At 39.0% G+C, this 15,884-nt stretch overlaps 1 protein-coding gene across 1 annotated transcript in view; it reads right to left on the bottom strand.

Moving 5' to 3' along the window:
• The window catches only part of CCDC150 (coiled-coil domain containing 150), a 138,654-nt gene extending 123,877 nt beyond the window's left edge, over positions 1–14,777 (bottom strand). The window contains exon 1 of the mRNA XM_036747116.1: positions 14,614–14,777. Coding sequence (XP_036603011.1) covers positions 14,614–14,777 — 164 coding nt within the window. The remainder of the gene's footprint in view (positions 1–14,613) is intronic.
• Between the last annotated feature and the right edge of the window lie 1,107 nt (positions 14,778–15,884).

Below are 15,884 nucleotides of genomic sequence, written 5' to 3'. Positions count from 1 at the left end.
TCTACTTGTAACCAATACCAAATTGTTTTGGGAATTACTGTTTTATAGTAGAGTTTGAGATCTAATACTAGGCCCCCTTATTCCCACTTTTTTTTCATTATTTCCTTTTACATTCTTGACTTTTTTGCCTCCATATGAATTTTGTTATTTTATTTTAGTTCTAAAAAGTAATCCTTTGGAAGTTTGATTGGTATTGAATTCACAACTTAGGTAACATTGTCATTTTTTCCATTTTGACTCATTCTCATGGGCAATTAACATTCAATTATTTAGGACTGTATTTTTGTAAATAGTGGTTTGTAGTTGTATTTATATAGTTCTTGTGATTAAGGCTAGGTAAGGTCTCTCACTGAATCCAGGGTCATCTCCAGTCATCCTGATCACTATCTTGCCACTGGACCCAGATGGCTCCAGGGGAGAAAGTGAGGCTGGTGACTTTGCACAGCCCTTCCTTACTTGAATCCAATTCACTTGCATGTCATGGTCCTGTTCGAGAACAAAGGACAAACAATATAGTTCTTGTGTATTTCTTTGTAGGTAGACTAACAAGTATTTTATACATTTTGTAGTTATTTTAAATGGGAACAATCATTTTGAAAAGTAATTTGGAATTATATACAAAAAGTTACTAAACAGTGCATGTTCTGTGACCCACATGTACTCATGGCTATACCTAAAAACAAACAAAGAAGGAGGAAAAAGTCCTATATGTACAAAAGTATTATAACAGCTTTTTTGAGTTGGTATCTTTTTTTTGAAAAAATTTAGTTTAATTTTTTTCCAATTAACAAAAATTATTTTCTCTCTCTTTGAACCACTCCTACTGAATAAGAAAAAATAACCTTGTAACAAATATGTATAGTCAAGCAAAACAAATTCCTATGTTGTCCATGTCCAAAAATGTATGTCTCATTCTGCATATTAAGTCCATCACCTCTCTGTCAGGAGGTAGATAATATTCTTCATCACTGGTACTTTGGAACCATGGTTGCTCCTTGCATGATCGAGTTCTTAAGATCGTTACAGTTTTCTATCTTTCCCTTGTTGTTATTGCACAAATTGTTCTCCTGGTTCTGCTCATTTCACTCTGCAATGCTGCATACACATTTTTCCCATGTTTCTCTGAAACCATTCTTTTGTTTTTTTAATCAGTTCTTAGGTCACAATAGTTTCCCATTGCATTTTAATTGGTTTAGACATTCCTCAATTGATGAGAACTCCCTTTGTTTCCAGTTCTTTGCCGCTCCTTTTCCTTGAGTATATGCAGTTTCTTAATGTTTGAGGCATAGTTCCAAACTGTGTTTGAGAATGGCTGGACAAATTCACAGCTCTACCTATTGTGCATTAATATTTGTTTTCCCACAACCCCTCTAACATTTTCTACTTTTGTCATCTTTTTCAATCTGATGAGTATGATATGGAACCTCAGAGTTGCTTGAATTTGCATTTTTCTAATTATTGGCTATTTAGAACATTTCTTCCTATGGTTACCAATAGCTTAAATTTCTTCATTTGAAAACTACCTTTTAATATCCTTTGACTATCTATCCACTAATCCAGTGCTTTTTCCATCACACAATTTGCCTCTCAATTCTCTTGGGATCTCCAAAACTAAAGCAGGCAGGCAGAAAAGGCAGGTAGGATCCTCTCTTAGACTAAGGCCACATTACTGTCCTCAAGAGTATAGCCAAATTGAGGAGATACCCAACAATTGGGGAATGGCTGAACAAGCTATTGTATATAATCATAATGAAATAGCAATGTGTTATTGGAAACGATGAGTAGGATGATTTCAGAAAAACCTGGAAAGACTTACATGAACTGATACAAAGTGAAATGAACAGAACTGTTGTGCCCTGTCTCCCGATTTACCCTCCATCTTGCCTCAGTCCCCACCATTTTGTGCTCCCTTCTTCACGGAAATAAAGTCCCGCCAAGGGAAGGCCACCCGCGGTAAAAGTAACCACCCTAGGCATAATTTTGGGAAATTGTCCAGGGCCCAGTCACTCTCCCTGTTCTGGAAATTGCCACCTAACCACATTCCTTATAAGGCTGTAAGCTAGGTATTAACCAATTGCTTTTCTCTGCTTCTGTAAGTTCCTGCTTTTGCAAGATCTGACCATGGCAGTTTGTGGTTTCTCCCTTTAAATACCCTGGCCCTACCTCTGCTCTGGGCTGTTCGATTTGAGTCCTCACTCCGAACAGGCATGCACTTGAATAAATCCACATCAAAATTTATATCCGGGTCTCGCTTGCTCTTTTCGGCATAACAGCACCGGGAGAATATTGTACATGGGAAGAGCAATATTGTACAATGACTATCTATGAATGACTTAGCTATTCTCAGCAATACAATGATTCAAGACAATTTCAAAGAATTCATGATGAAAAAATGCTATCTGACTCCACAGAAAGAACTGATGGCACCTGAATCCTGAACAACGCATATTATTTTCCTTTCCTCCTTTTTTCCTTCTCTTTCTTCCTTCATTACTTCTTTCTCTTCCTTCCTTTCTCTCTCTTTCAGTTTTCTCCCACGAAATGACAAATATGGAAATGTTTTACATGATTGCACATGTATAACCTATATCTGATTGCTTACCGTCTCAGGGAGGGGGAGTGGAAAGAGGGAGGAATAGAATTTGGAACTCGAAACTTAAAAAAAAATAATGAATATTAAAAATTGTTTTTACATGTAATTGGGAGAAAATAAAATACTATTTTTTAAAAGAGTATAACCAAATTCAGCTGCTTCTTCATTTGGGTTCTCACAGAAATTTTCCCACGTAGAGGATCATAGAGTGTCAAATGTCTTTCTGTATCTGGTAAATAAGTCCTTTGTGAGAGTCATTTCCTTGGTTTTTGTATCTCCTGTCCTCCTCTGCATCAGCAAGTCTTATAAACTCTCATAAAGGCTACAAGTGGCTGCAATAAATGATATTCATGGGGATCCAGTTGTTCTCTTTATATCTTTTTAGATTATCTAGTCTCCTGATGGCTTGGTAAGAAAGGACTCTTCATGGGCCCACTCTTGTATTTTCCCAAGACAATATGATTTAGTTGTAGGACTTTATACCTCTGCTTAAGTTCCTGATAGCAAATTCAAGCATTATATTGTTTCTTGTTTGTTTCTGCTCTTCAAATACAAGGTTGAAGTTGGCAGTTGACCTCTCTCAACTATGTCCCAGATGACTGGCATATTGGTCATAATTCTCTAGATCTTCTCTCTGTAGAAATTCCACAGAGTAGGTGCTTAGTAAATGTTTTTTAATTGACTGAATTAGATCTAGGGTTTTCTCTTGGCCTAGATGTCTAAAATCATCATGGAGAACCTTCATAACCAAAGAATGGTAGGCTTTTGCAAAGTGTTCATTGCCTTCTCTTATGTCATGTAGAACTGGCTATTGTCCAATAGAGGACTTCATATCATTCCTCCAACTTCTTACACTAATGACAAGGGCATGCCTTAAGGTGAATGCAGTCTGATTTCTCAAAGGTTATATCCCTCCTCTTGGCCAATATTACTACTTGTAGACCATCATCCTGAAGTTGGGTTTGCCACTGGTTGCACTATTGCTCAATCTGGGCAGAGAGGGTTGGTTAAAAGCTACATCATATACTTTCAAGAATGGCACTCCCCTAGATTATGTTTCAGTCAGTTTTCTCTATATGAGGTCCTGCTTTCTTCATGTTATAGATGCCTTCACCTCCTCCATAGGGATTACCATGGTTTCTGATGCATAGGAACTACAAGATAGGGCACCTGTATCCATGTTGGTTTCCCCTGTGCAGTAATACATGCTGAACTCATCGTTGTATAGGGCCATTAATATTTCTGGCTGGTATCATTTTACTTAGTACTTATCGGAATATAGTCAATGGGTTGTTGTCTGTCCGTCCCTGAAATAGAACTCCATACTGGTTCAAAACTTTTCAATGACATCCTGCTTGAAGGCCAAAAACTCCAACTTGTATGTAGAATAAAAGGTCTCACTGCCATATATCCATGAGTAAGATCATTGAGAGGCTTTAAAGTAATATGATGATTGTTTACTCTAAACAGTCACTAAATTTGAGAAAATATTCAGTAATCTTCATGTTCTTCCAACATCTTCCCAAACACAAAATCATCCACACAAATCAATACCTCTAAGTAGATGATGTCCAACTACCTTCTCCACAAGCGGCTAGAAAGTGGCAGAGGCCCCAGAAATCCCTTGGAGCATATACTCAAATTGGTAAATGCCATTGGTCAGAAAAAGAATTATCTTTGCCAGGTGAAACTGATAGTACCCACTATACATGTCCACATATGAGACTCAATAGCTTCCAAAATGACAGTCCCTGGATAGTCTTAAATTTATAGTATGGCATAATGGTTCAACCCAGTATACTTACTCAAAGTCCAATAATACCCAATATATCTTAATTTTCCCAGTTTTCTTCTGGAGCATTACTATGCATATGGACTATAGGATTTTGTGATGATTCTATAATGCCTTAGGTATTTTTGAGGCCCTCAATTTCTGAGAAAATATTTTCCTAGGATAGCTCTTGAAAATTTCAGAGATGGTAGAGATGGACTGATAATAAGCATAATCTTCTGTGAAAGATCTAGGTGGTAAGGTGATTAGTGTGTTAGCCTGGGAGTCAGAAAGAACTGATTTTGAACCCTGCTTCAGATACTTGCTAGCTATGTAATCCTGGACAAATCACTTAGGCTCTTTTAGCCTCAGTTTCCATATCTGTAAAATGGTGATAATAATAGCACCTACTTCAAAGGGTTGTGGTGAGGATCAAATGAGAAAATATATGTAAAGTGCTTTGCAAACTTGAAAGTGCTATATAAAGGCCAGCTATTATTTTAAATATAATCATAAAGAAAAATACAACCTATTTGTCAGATGGGCCTGACATTAGAGACCTAAGTGAAATCTCACAAATCTCTGGCTTGTGGCCTAGGACCAAAGGTTTTGGCTCATCTCTTTCTTTGAAACAAGAGTTCTTAACTTTTTTGTGTGTCATGGACCCTTTCTGAAATCTGGTAATGCCTATGAACTCTTTCTCAGAATAATAGTTTTAAATGTATAAAATAAAAGTAAAATCACAAAGGAAATAAAAATATTCAGATACATTTATCAAAATATTAGAAAAACAAGCTAATGGGGCCCAGGTAAAAACCTCTGCACACACTCAGAATAGGAAGATAAAAATACATGGCAGACTTCTAGGGCAGAGACAAGACGGCAGAGTAGAGGAAGCGCTCAGCTGAGTTCTCCCAATGTTTCCCTCTAAACAATTTTAAAATAATACCTCAAATCAAATTCTGGAGTGGCAGAGCCAACAAAATGTCAGAATGAGACGTTCTTCCAGTCTAAGACAACTGAGGAGGTTGGAAAGAGAGATCCTGTGACATGGGGAGGGAGACTGATTCAGAGCATATGTGGAGGAAATACCCATTGTAGGACTAGGTGGTGGAAACAGCAGAAGCAGCAGCAGTTTCAGGAACTCTCAAGTCAGAGATGGTAAGGGGACCTGGCAACGAGTCAGAAGGAGATTACAGGGGACCGACCCCTGTGTTAGCACTGGAAAAAGGACCAAATGCAATTTGGCAATTCCATTGCCTACATCAACTTTTAGGTCACAGATCAAGGGCAGAAAGGAGCATTTTCAGTGAAGAGCAAGCAAAAGCCCTAATGAGCAGTATCACTTTCCTTCAAAATGGATCAGGGACTCTGAGGAATAGAATTGCTTCTATTTCCAAGGGAACACAGACCATGAACAATTACAATCTCAAGGGATCAGGCACCCTTCCTGGCTAAGGAGGAGAGTGAAAACCGGGGGAGCAGTAACCACACCTCTCCCCAGATCACACCACCTTGGAAACACCAAAAATTTCCAAATTCACAGAATTAGCTCAAAAAACAGCAGTGCAAAAAAGCCTGAAGTTTGAGACAGTGCCCTTGCCCTCCAGCTCCACTCCCAGTGCTGGCAACAGAGCCCAACATTAACATAAAGTTCATAATCAAGAAATAGGGTGGAAAATGGACAAACAAACAAAAAGAAGAACCTGACCATAAAAATTCACTGTGGTGACAAGGAAGGACAGCTAGGTGGTATAGCAGACAGAATGCCAGGCCTGGAGTCAGAAAGACTCATCTTCCTTAGTTCAAATCTAGCTGCAGACATTTACTAGCTGTGTGAGCCTGGGCAAGTCACGTCACTGCTTACTTCAGTTTCCTCATCTGTAAAATGAGCTGGAGAAGGACATGGCAAACCAGAATCTCTGCCAAGAAAATCCCAAATGGGATCTTGAAGAGTCAGACATGACTGAAACAAGTGAACAACAACATCATTCACTGTTAACTGCTGAAGAAGAGTCAGCTATGAGAAAAGCAAATAGCAAGTGTTCTCCCCCTCCACAATAACTATAACAAATTTCAGTCCTTGAGGGAAAATAAATGAAGAAATATATATTACTGAGGAGATTTTTCAAGAAAATCACACTAATAAATTGACAGATATTCCTTAAGCATGTGGATTTGGACTAGTAGAGTGACAGTGTATGTTTTTTTTTAATAATAGCTACTTCTTTCCTAGCTCTAGGACAATTGTTTTTTCTCCCTGCCCTATCTTTTTTTTTTTTTTTGGTAACTCAAGAAAGTGCTTGAGATTAAAAAAAAAATTCACACCTAAAATACAAAACTAGGAATGTTCATTTTTCCCCCAGGCTATATATAAGCAACAAGAAGGTTAAGATGTAAGTGGGCCTAACACAGTTGCACAATCTAATATTTTAGAGTTCTCATGTTGACCTTGGTAAGTCTATTGTTACTTTTAAAAATTCCACATTTCATATAACTAAAATAGTTTAATACATAAGCTTGCAGGTCTAGTTAAAATGATATGTATGGGAGAGGATTCTGGGAAGATGGTGGAGTAGGTCAGAAGACTTTAGGCTCTCTGAATTTCTTCCACAAAAAAAAAAAAACAGAATATTGTCGGGGTAAAGCAGTTGTTTTCCTAAGACAATATGACCCCAGGAAAGACCTGACCTCCAGGGGTGGAGGTTTGGCCTGAGTGAAGTGCCAACACCTCCAGGCCACTCTGGAGGATTAACAAACAACAAGCTCTGGAAGCAGATGGGTTGGGAGGCAACCTCAGCCTCAGGAACTTTCACCTCACAGACACTCTGGGGGTAGGATGGCTGAGTAGGAGAAGATCAAAGGGCCTTCCATTGTTGAGTGACACCAAGGACAGTTGTGCTGCCCAAACTTGATCCTGGACTGTGGGTGGGAAGCATTGCGGCTGGGGGATAGCACATGCCTGGAAAATATGGTAGTAAAGGGGCAGGGACCCTGCTGGCTATGGACACTTGTAGGACAGCAGAGTCCCTGGTTTAAATTCCGGGGCAGAGAGGACAGCTGAAGTTTGCAGCCACAGAAGAGATTACAGGGAGCAAGAACATTTGTGGGACAGTGTGGCTGGGGACCCTGGCCTTGGCTTAGGCTTAGGGTAGAGAGGAGTGTCTAAGGTTGGGCCCCCAGGACAGAGCTCAGAAAATAATAGTAAGAAGGACCTGAGGCCTGGGGCATCATTCCCCATACCTTAGGAATCATCATAATAATCAGCTGCTAAAAATAAAGTAAAACAAAATAAAAATAAAAATGAGTAAGCAAAGGGGAAAAATCCAACCATAGATAGCTACTATAGGGATAGAGAAGACCTAGGTTCATATGTGGAGGAAGATAGTGGAGCTAAGAAAGACACTCCTTTTTCATTGAGAAAGGTCAAATGGTCCCAAGCTCAAAAAGAATTTTTGGAAGAACTTAAAAAGGACTTTTAAAATCAAATAATAGAGGTCAAGGAAAAAATTAGGGAAAAAAATTAGAGTAATCCAAGAAAATCAAGGAAATTATGAAAAGAAAATCAACCAACTGGAAAAAGAGAATCAAAAACTTAAGAAAAGAATTCCTTGAAAACTAGAACTAGACAAGGGGAAGCTAATGATGTCATAAGATACCAAGAAACAAAATAAAATTAAAATAATGAAAAAACAGAAAAGAATGTGAAACATCTCATCATAAAAACAACTGATCTGGAGAACAGATTTGAGAGAGACAACATAAAAATTGTTGGACTACCTGAAGGATATGATCAGAAAAAGAACGTTGATACAATATTACAAGAAATCATTAAGGAAAATTGCACTGCAGTTCTAGAACAAGAAGGCAAAGCAGAAATAGAAAAAATGCACTGATTGCCACCCAAAAGAGATCCCAGGAAGAAAACTTACAGGAATATTATAGCCAAGTTTCGAAGCTCCCAGGTTAAGGAGGAAAATACTGCAAGCAATAAGATAAAAACAATTTAAATGTCATGGAACTACGATCAGAATTACATAAAACCTAGCAGCTTCTACACTGAAGGATTGTAGGTCTTGGAACACTATACTTTGTAGAGGAAAAGAGCTTGAGTTATGATCAAGGGTAACTTACCCAGCAAAGGTAAGTATAATCCTGAATGAAAAAAAAATGTATAATTAACAAATTGAAAGAATTTCAGGTCCTTGTGACAAAAAGAGCATGGAAAAGTTGACATATAAGATCTAGGAGAAATATAAGGTAAACATTAAAGACCAATTATAAGAGATGAAATAAGGTCAAACTGTTTACTTACATGTGAAAATGTTATCAGTTTTCTTGTGACTGTCATCATTATTTGGGTCGTTTGAAAGAAAGGCTTGGGCTGAGCTATGTATGATGGGGCGATTCTAAAAAAATTGTAGGGAGAGATAAAAAGGAGTAATTATCTCATATGAATGAAGCATGAAAGGAAGAACTGATACAGAAGAAGCAAGTGAGGAAGGAGGGCTGGTAGTGCTGGAACCATACTCTCATTGGAAATGGGTTAGGGGATACGATAAGGGAGGGAATTAAAGGCGTGTAGATTAATAACTAGGATGGGGGAAGGGATAAAGAAGAAACTCTTAGATAGGTCGATTATGGTGGAGGGTTTGGGGAGAGGATAAGGGAGAGTAGATTAAAGAACAGGAGGGCAAGGTGGCCAGTAGAAGTAAATTAGACTAATAAGAAGGGATAGGGTAAGGTGAGAAGGAAAGTGAGGAAAAATAGGATGGAGGGAAATGGACAAGTAATTATAACTTAGAATGTGAAGGGGATGAATTCACCCATAAAATGGAGCCAGATAGGAGAACGGATTAAAAATCCGAATTCAACAATATGTTGCTTTCAGGAGACACAACAAAAATAAGAGATACACACAGAGATAAAATAAAAGCCTGGAGTAGAATTTATTAAGTTAAAAAAGGCAGGGATAGTGGTCATGTTCTCAAAGTTAAAGCTAAAATTGATTTAATTAAAAGACAAAAATAGGGAAACTACATTGTGTCACCAATATTATTCAGTATTGTGTTAGACCATTTAAAATTACTGGACAGTATAAAATAAGTCATATCCCAATTGATGAATAGTCAAAGGATATAAACTGGTAGTTTTTCAATGAAGAAATCAAGATTATACATAATCATATGACAAAATGCTCTAAATCTTATTGATTAGAGAAATATAAATTGAAATAACTTTGAGGTATCATCTTACACCTATCAGATGGACTAAAATGACAGATACTCTTCAATTGGGAAATGCCTAAACAAAGCTGTAGTATATGACTGTGATAGAATACTGCTGTGATATAAGAAATGATGAGCTGGTGGATTTAGAAAAACCTGGAAAGACTTAGATCTATGATGAAAGATGCTATCTACCTCCAGAGAAAGAAATGAAAATAGAAATATGCATAATATGGTCTTACACATATGTATATGTGTGTGTATGTATACATATATGTGTGTATATATATATAGATATGTATGTATATGTATTCATCTCTAATTGTGGCCTTTTATAGGATAGGTAGGGGGAGGGAGGGAGAAAAAATAAAATAAAAAGTGCACAGCAGAGAACAAAAGAAAACCTAGAAGGAAGCACAGAAAAATCTTGGTTGCTTTGAAAACAATGTGTAGGTTGTCGTGAAATGGAAATTTTTTGTTTTATACTGAATCCTCTCTTGTGTTCTTTTTTTTTCTTTTCTCTCTTTCGTATTTCAGTTTAAAATGAATAAAAAATTTTAAAGATACAATGATCTGCTTGTTCTCATTTATGACAATTGTTTTACTATAAGAATGCCAAATCCATAATTACTGTTCAATACAATCAAGATTTATTTAGGGCCTATTACATGCAGTGAAGTGTTTCGTGCTAGATGTTATCATTGGACTAGAGATGACTGATTCACTTCCCAATGACTTCAAAACCAATTTTAGTATTCTCAGCTTTGTATTCAACATGGAAAATAATCAAGAAATTATTCAGTTTGTCCAAGTAGCTGCAACATTAATCTGAAAATATAAAATATATAATTGCTATAAAATGTATGGTATGTTTTCTAACAATGAATCCTCCTCCTCATTGTTTGATGAAATCTTTACAAGAAGTATGCATTTTTTCATAGGAATTTAATTAGATTTAATGTTCCAGTCTAGAAATTTAAATCAAATGGCTTTAATTGCTTTCTTTTCCTTACTGTCCCCCCACCCTGACTCTAATCCTAGGAATCGCCAAAGAAATAAGGCAAAGTTTCTTACAAGCAGCTTCAAATCTAGTTGAGTAAAATATACAAACAATCCCTGCCTCCCCTTAAGAACAGTTATCATTCAAGGTAACAACTGCAAAATAACAATTGAAATTAAATACCAAACTGCTAAGTGAATACAGAGTTTAAAAGTTATAAAGTGAGGCCAGGCTATTTGAGGAAGTTTTCCTGGAAAAGGGAGTTTTGAGCCAGGTTTCAGGAAAAAAAAAATTGAGATTGGTGGAGAGGTTAAAAGAAAACATTCTATGCTGGAAGGGGGATGCCTTGAGTAAATGCATGGTGTTGAAAATAAACAATTTTGTATTTAGAAGATGATGGACAAATGTATTTTGTATGGAAAAATTGAGTTAGAATATGAGATAGGATGAAAAGGTACAAGGGAGCCAATTGAATAGTAGTTGAGGAGTCAGATGGATAATAAGGAAGTACTGTAGATTCCTGAAAAGGAGAAAGATATGATGAAAATAATATTTGAGGGGGGCAGAGCCAAGATGGCGGCTGGAAAGCAGGGACTAGCATGAGCTCCCTGCCGAGTCCCTCCAAAAACCTATAAAAAATGGCTCTGAACCAATTCTAGAATGGCAGAACCCACAAAACAGCAGAGGGAAGCAGGGCTCCAGCCCAGGACAGCCTGGATAGTCTCTGGGTGAGGTCTATCCCACACAGAGCTGGGAGCTGGGAGCTGGGAGCAGAACGGAGCAGAGCGCAGCGTGAGCGGCACGGACCAACAAGACCAGGAGCCAGGTGGAGTGTGCCTTAGCGCCCTGAATCAGTGAGCTGCGGCAGTTACCAGACTTCTCAACCCACAAACACCAAAGACATCGGAGAAGGATAGTGGCAAAAGCTGCAGGAGTGGAAGGAGTTCGAGGTTGGGCCACCGCCCCTGGGGCAGCGGAGGTGAGGCAGCTACAGAAGTTCAGCTGCAGTTGCTTCCAGCCCCAGGCCCACCTGGTGGGAGGAATTAAGTGGCTGATCAGAGCAGGAGTGAAGAGCCTGCTAAGTCCAGTCCGGGTTGGGGGTTCTTGGGGAAGGAGGAGTGCTGGTGTGGCAGAGCTGGCGCATCCCCCCAAGCATGGAACATAGTTCTCTAAACTCTACAAGCAGTCATACCCCACTGAAAAACTCAAGGGTCAAGTTAGTTGGCTGGGAATAGGGCCAGGCAGCAAAAACGCACCCAGATTCAGTCTCAGACTTTGGATTCTTTCTTTGGTGACAAAGAAGACTAAAGCATACAGACAGAAGAAGTTAACAAAGTCAAAGAGCCTACAACAGAAGCCTCCAAGAAAAACATGAACTGGTTCCAGGCCATGGAAAAGCTCAAAAAGGATTTGGAAAGCAAGTAAGAGAAGCAGAGGAAAAATTGGGAAGAGAAATGAGAAGCATGCAAGAAAACCATGAAAAACAAGTCAATGACTTGCTAAAGGAGACCCAAAAAAATAATGAAAAATATAGTGAAGAAAACAACACCTTAAAAAATAGACTAACTCAAATGGCAAAAGAGCTCCAAAAAGCCAATGAGAAGAAGAATTAGCCAAATGGAAAAGGAGGTCCAAAAGACCACTGAAGAAAATACTACCTTAAAAATTAGATTGGAGCAAGTAGAATTAGCCAAATGGAAAAGGAGGTCCAAAAGACCACTGAAGAAAATACTACCTTAAAAATTAGATTGGAGCAAGTAGAAGCTAGTGACTTTATGAGAAATCAAAATATTATAAAACAGAACCAAAGGAATGAAAAAGTGGAAGACAATGTGAAATATCTCATTGGAAAAACCATTGACCTGGAAAATAGATCCAGGAGAGATAATTTAAAAATTATTGGACTACCTAAAAGCCATGATCAAAAAAAGAGCCTAGATACCATCTTTCAAGAAATTATCAAGGAGAACTGCCCTGATATTCTAGAGCCACAGGGCAAAATAGAAATTGAAAGAATCCATCGATCACCTCCTCAAATAGATCCCAAAAAGTAATCTCCTAGGAATATTGTCGCCAAATTCCAGAGCTCCCAGATCAAGGAGAAAATACTGCAAGCAGCCAGAAAGAAACAATTTGAGTATTGTGGAAACCCAATCAGAATAACCCCAGATCTGGCAGCTTCTACATTAAGAGATTGAAGGGCTTGGAATATGATATTCCGGAGGTCAATGGAGCTAGGATTAAAACCAAGAATAACCTACCCAGCAAAACTGAGTATCATGCTCCAAGGCAAAATATGGATTTTCAATAAAATAGAGGACTTTCAAGCTTTCTCAGTGAAAAGACCAGAACTGAATAGAAAATTTGACTTTCAAACACAAGAATCAAGAGAATCATGAAAAGGTAATAAAGAAAAAGAACAAGAAAAAGAAATTGCAAGGGACTTACTAAAGTTGAACTGTTTTGTTTACATTCCTACGTGGAAAGATGACATGTATGATTCATGAGACCTCAGTATCAGGGTAGCTGAAGGGAATATGCATATATATATATATATGCTTATGTGTATATATATATGTATATGTGAGTGTGTATGTATGTATATCTGTACATATATATATATATATATATATATATATATATATATATATATATATATAGAGAGAGAGAGAGAGAGAGAGGGTACAGGGTGAGTTGAAGATGAAGGGAAGATATCTAAAAGAAATAAAATCAAATTAAGGGATGAGAGAGGAATATATTGAGAGAGGGAGATAGGGAGAGATAGAATGGGATGGATTATCTTGCATAAAGGTGGCAGGAGGAAGCAGTTCTGTGGGAGAAGGGGAGAGGGCAGGTGAGGGGGGAATGAGTGAATCTTGCTCTCATCAGATTTGACCTGAGGAGGGAATACCATACATACTCAATTGGGTATCTTACCCCACAGGAAAGAAGAGGGAAGAAGATAAAAAAAAGGGGGGATGATGGAGGGGATGGCAGATGGGGGTGGAGGTAATCAAAAACAAACACTTTCGAAAGGGGATGGGGTCAAGGGAGAAAATTCAATAAAGGGGGATGGGTTGGGAAGGAGCAAAATATAGTGAGTCTTTCACAACATGAGTATTGTGGAAGGGTTATACATGATGATACACATGTGGCCTATGTTGAATTGTTTGACTTCTTAGGGAGGGTGGGTGGGAAGGGAAGAGGGGAGAGAATTTGGAACTCAAAGTTTTAAAAACAGATGTTCAAAAACAAAAAAGAAAAGTTTTTACATGCCACTAGAAAATAAGATACACAGGCAATGGGGCATAGAAATTTATCTTGCCCTACAAGAAAGGAAGAGAAAAGGGGATGGGAGGGGAGTGGGGTGACAGAAGGGAGGGCTGACTGGGGAATGGGCAACCAGAATATACGTCATCTTGGAGTGGGGCGGAGGGTAGAAATGGGGAGAAAATTTGTAATTCAAAGTCTTGTGAAAATCAATGCTGAAAACTAAATATATTAAATAAATAAATTAAAAAAAAAGAAAATAATATTTGAGGAAAAGGGGAAGGAGGGAATAAGCATTTACATAGTGCCTTCTATGTGTCAGGCACTTTTACAAATATCTCATTTGTTCCTTATAATAACCCTGCAAGGTAGGTGCTATTATTATTCCCATTTTACAATTGAGGAAACTGAGACAGATTTTTTTTTAAGTGACTTGCCCAAGGTCACATAGTAAGTGTCTGAAGTCGAATTTGAACTCAGGTCTTTCCTGATGCCAGGATCAGCAGTTCATCTATTAAATCAACAGCTACCCTGGCTAGGGAGGAAGGGAGGAAGCTATAGATTCGTTCTATTAAATTTCTAAGAAACTGGGCTTTATAACTACTTCAAGCATTTTTCTCTTCCTCAAAACTTCCAAACACTTTTTAAATTGGGTTCCAAAATAAATTTCTAAACTGGAGCTTTTATTAACAAGGAATGAATAACCAATAAAGTTCTACAAACTAAACAAATCCAGCTGATTTCATGTTACCTTTGTGTACCCAAACCTAACATTATTAGGTCATTCATTAAGGTATTTGACTGCTCTTCTGCTATCCTCATCCTCTTTTGAAGTACAGTGAACGCCTGGGGAGCTGTAGCATTGATGCTCACTGGGGACAGGACTGGTCTGGCTGTTGCAATATTCAAATCCATCTGTAATTAAAAAGTGACCACATTCATATCATCGGATCAGTGATTACTGCTTTAGTCCGTTTCTTACTTTCAGCTTAACGTTACACTGGCTTGAAAAAATGTCCCGTACCTCTAGGTTTCTCAGCAGCCATGATGTAGACTGCCCAAGGGGGAAGGGCAAACAAAACAGATAAAAGTTCTTCTTCTAATCATTTTACAGATAAAGGAAAGGAGGCCTAAAGAATTTAAATGACAATTACATATAAGTAGTATCACAACAGGGGCTCAAACTCAGGACTCTGGCTACTGTGCAGGCAAAGTCCTTGAGGAGGGACATAACGGGGTCACTGGTTGTTCAGTAGTGAACCATGAGTGAACCGTGTGGGTCATTATACGCCAACAATGACCGTAGGGTTTGCCAAACCGAGATTAAGTGTCTAGCCCAGGGTCACACAGCTAGTAAGCATCTTGAGGATGGCTTCGAACTCAGGTCTTCCTGACTCCAGGCCCAGCGCTCTCTCCACTGCGCCACCTAGCGGCCTGGAAATAGGGAGGTATCCAAAGTCAAATGAATCTACAGGAAAGAGCCTTGGGCCGGAATTTCAAGGACTCTCCCTGACAAACTCTGACCTTAGACGGGCCTCTTTCTCTCTCTGGGCCTCAGTTTCCTCACCTGTAAGTGAGTGGCTGCCCTTGTCAATCGCCCCCCACCTCCACCCCGAGGTTAAGTGACTCGGCGTCCGCGGGGCCCAGAGTCTGAAGCCCGGGCTCATCTCCACCCTCACCATCCCCAGCCCTCCCGAGCCCCCAAGACCCTCACCCCGATGACAGTCCGGCGCTCCTTCAATCGCAACACTACTTCAGTCAAGCCGGTTTCCATGGAACTTCAAGCCCAGCTTCAAACGGACCGCTCTCCTGCTGAGGGGCAGCGCGCATGCGCAAAGTGCCCCTCGGCTAGAGCATCCTGGGAATTGTAGTTCTTCCACACAACCCTCCTCTCTAAAGCAAAAGGAGCAGTAGAGAATGTAGAGAGTATTTTGTGTGGGATCCGCGGTACTCGCTGGGATATGTAGTTTTGGAACGGGTTTCCTCGCTGCTCGGTCACGACTGGTGGTAGGCACCGGGTGG

Source organism: Trichosurus vulpecula, chromosome 2 (genome assembly GCF_011100635.1).
Source record: "Trichosurus vulpecula isolate mTriVul1 chromosome 2, mTriVul1.pri, whole genome shotgun sequence".
Classification (NCBI taxonomy): Eukaryota; Metazoa; Chordata; class Mammalia; order Diprotodontia; family Phalangeridae; genus Trichosurus; species Trichosurus vulpecula.
The sequence above is the reverse complement of the archived record's forward strand: the minus strand, read 5'-3'. Positions and strand labels throughout refer to the sequence as shown.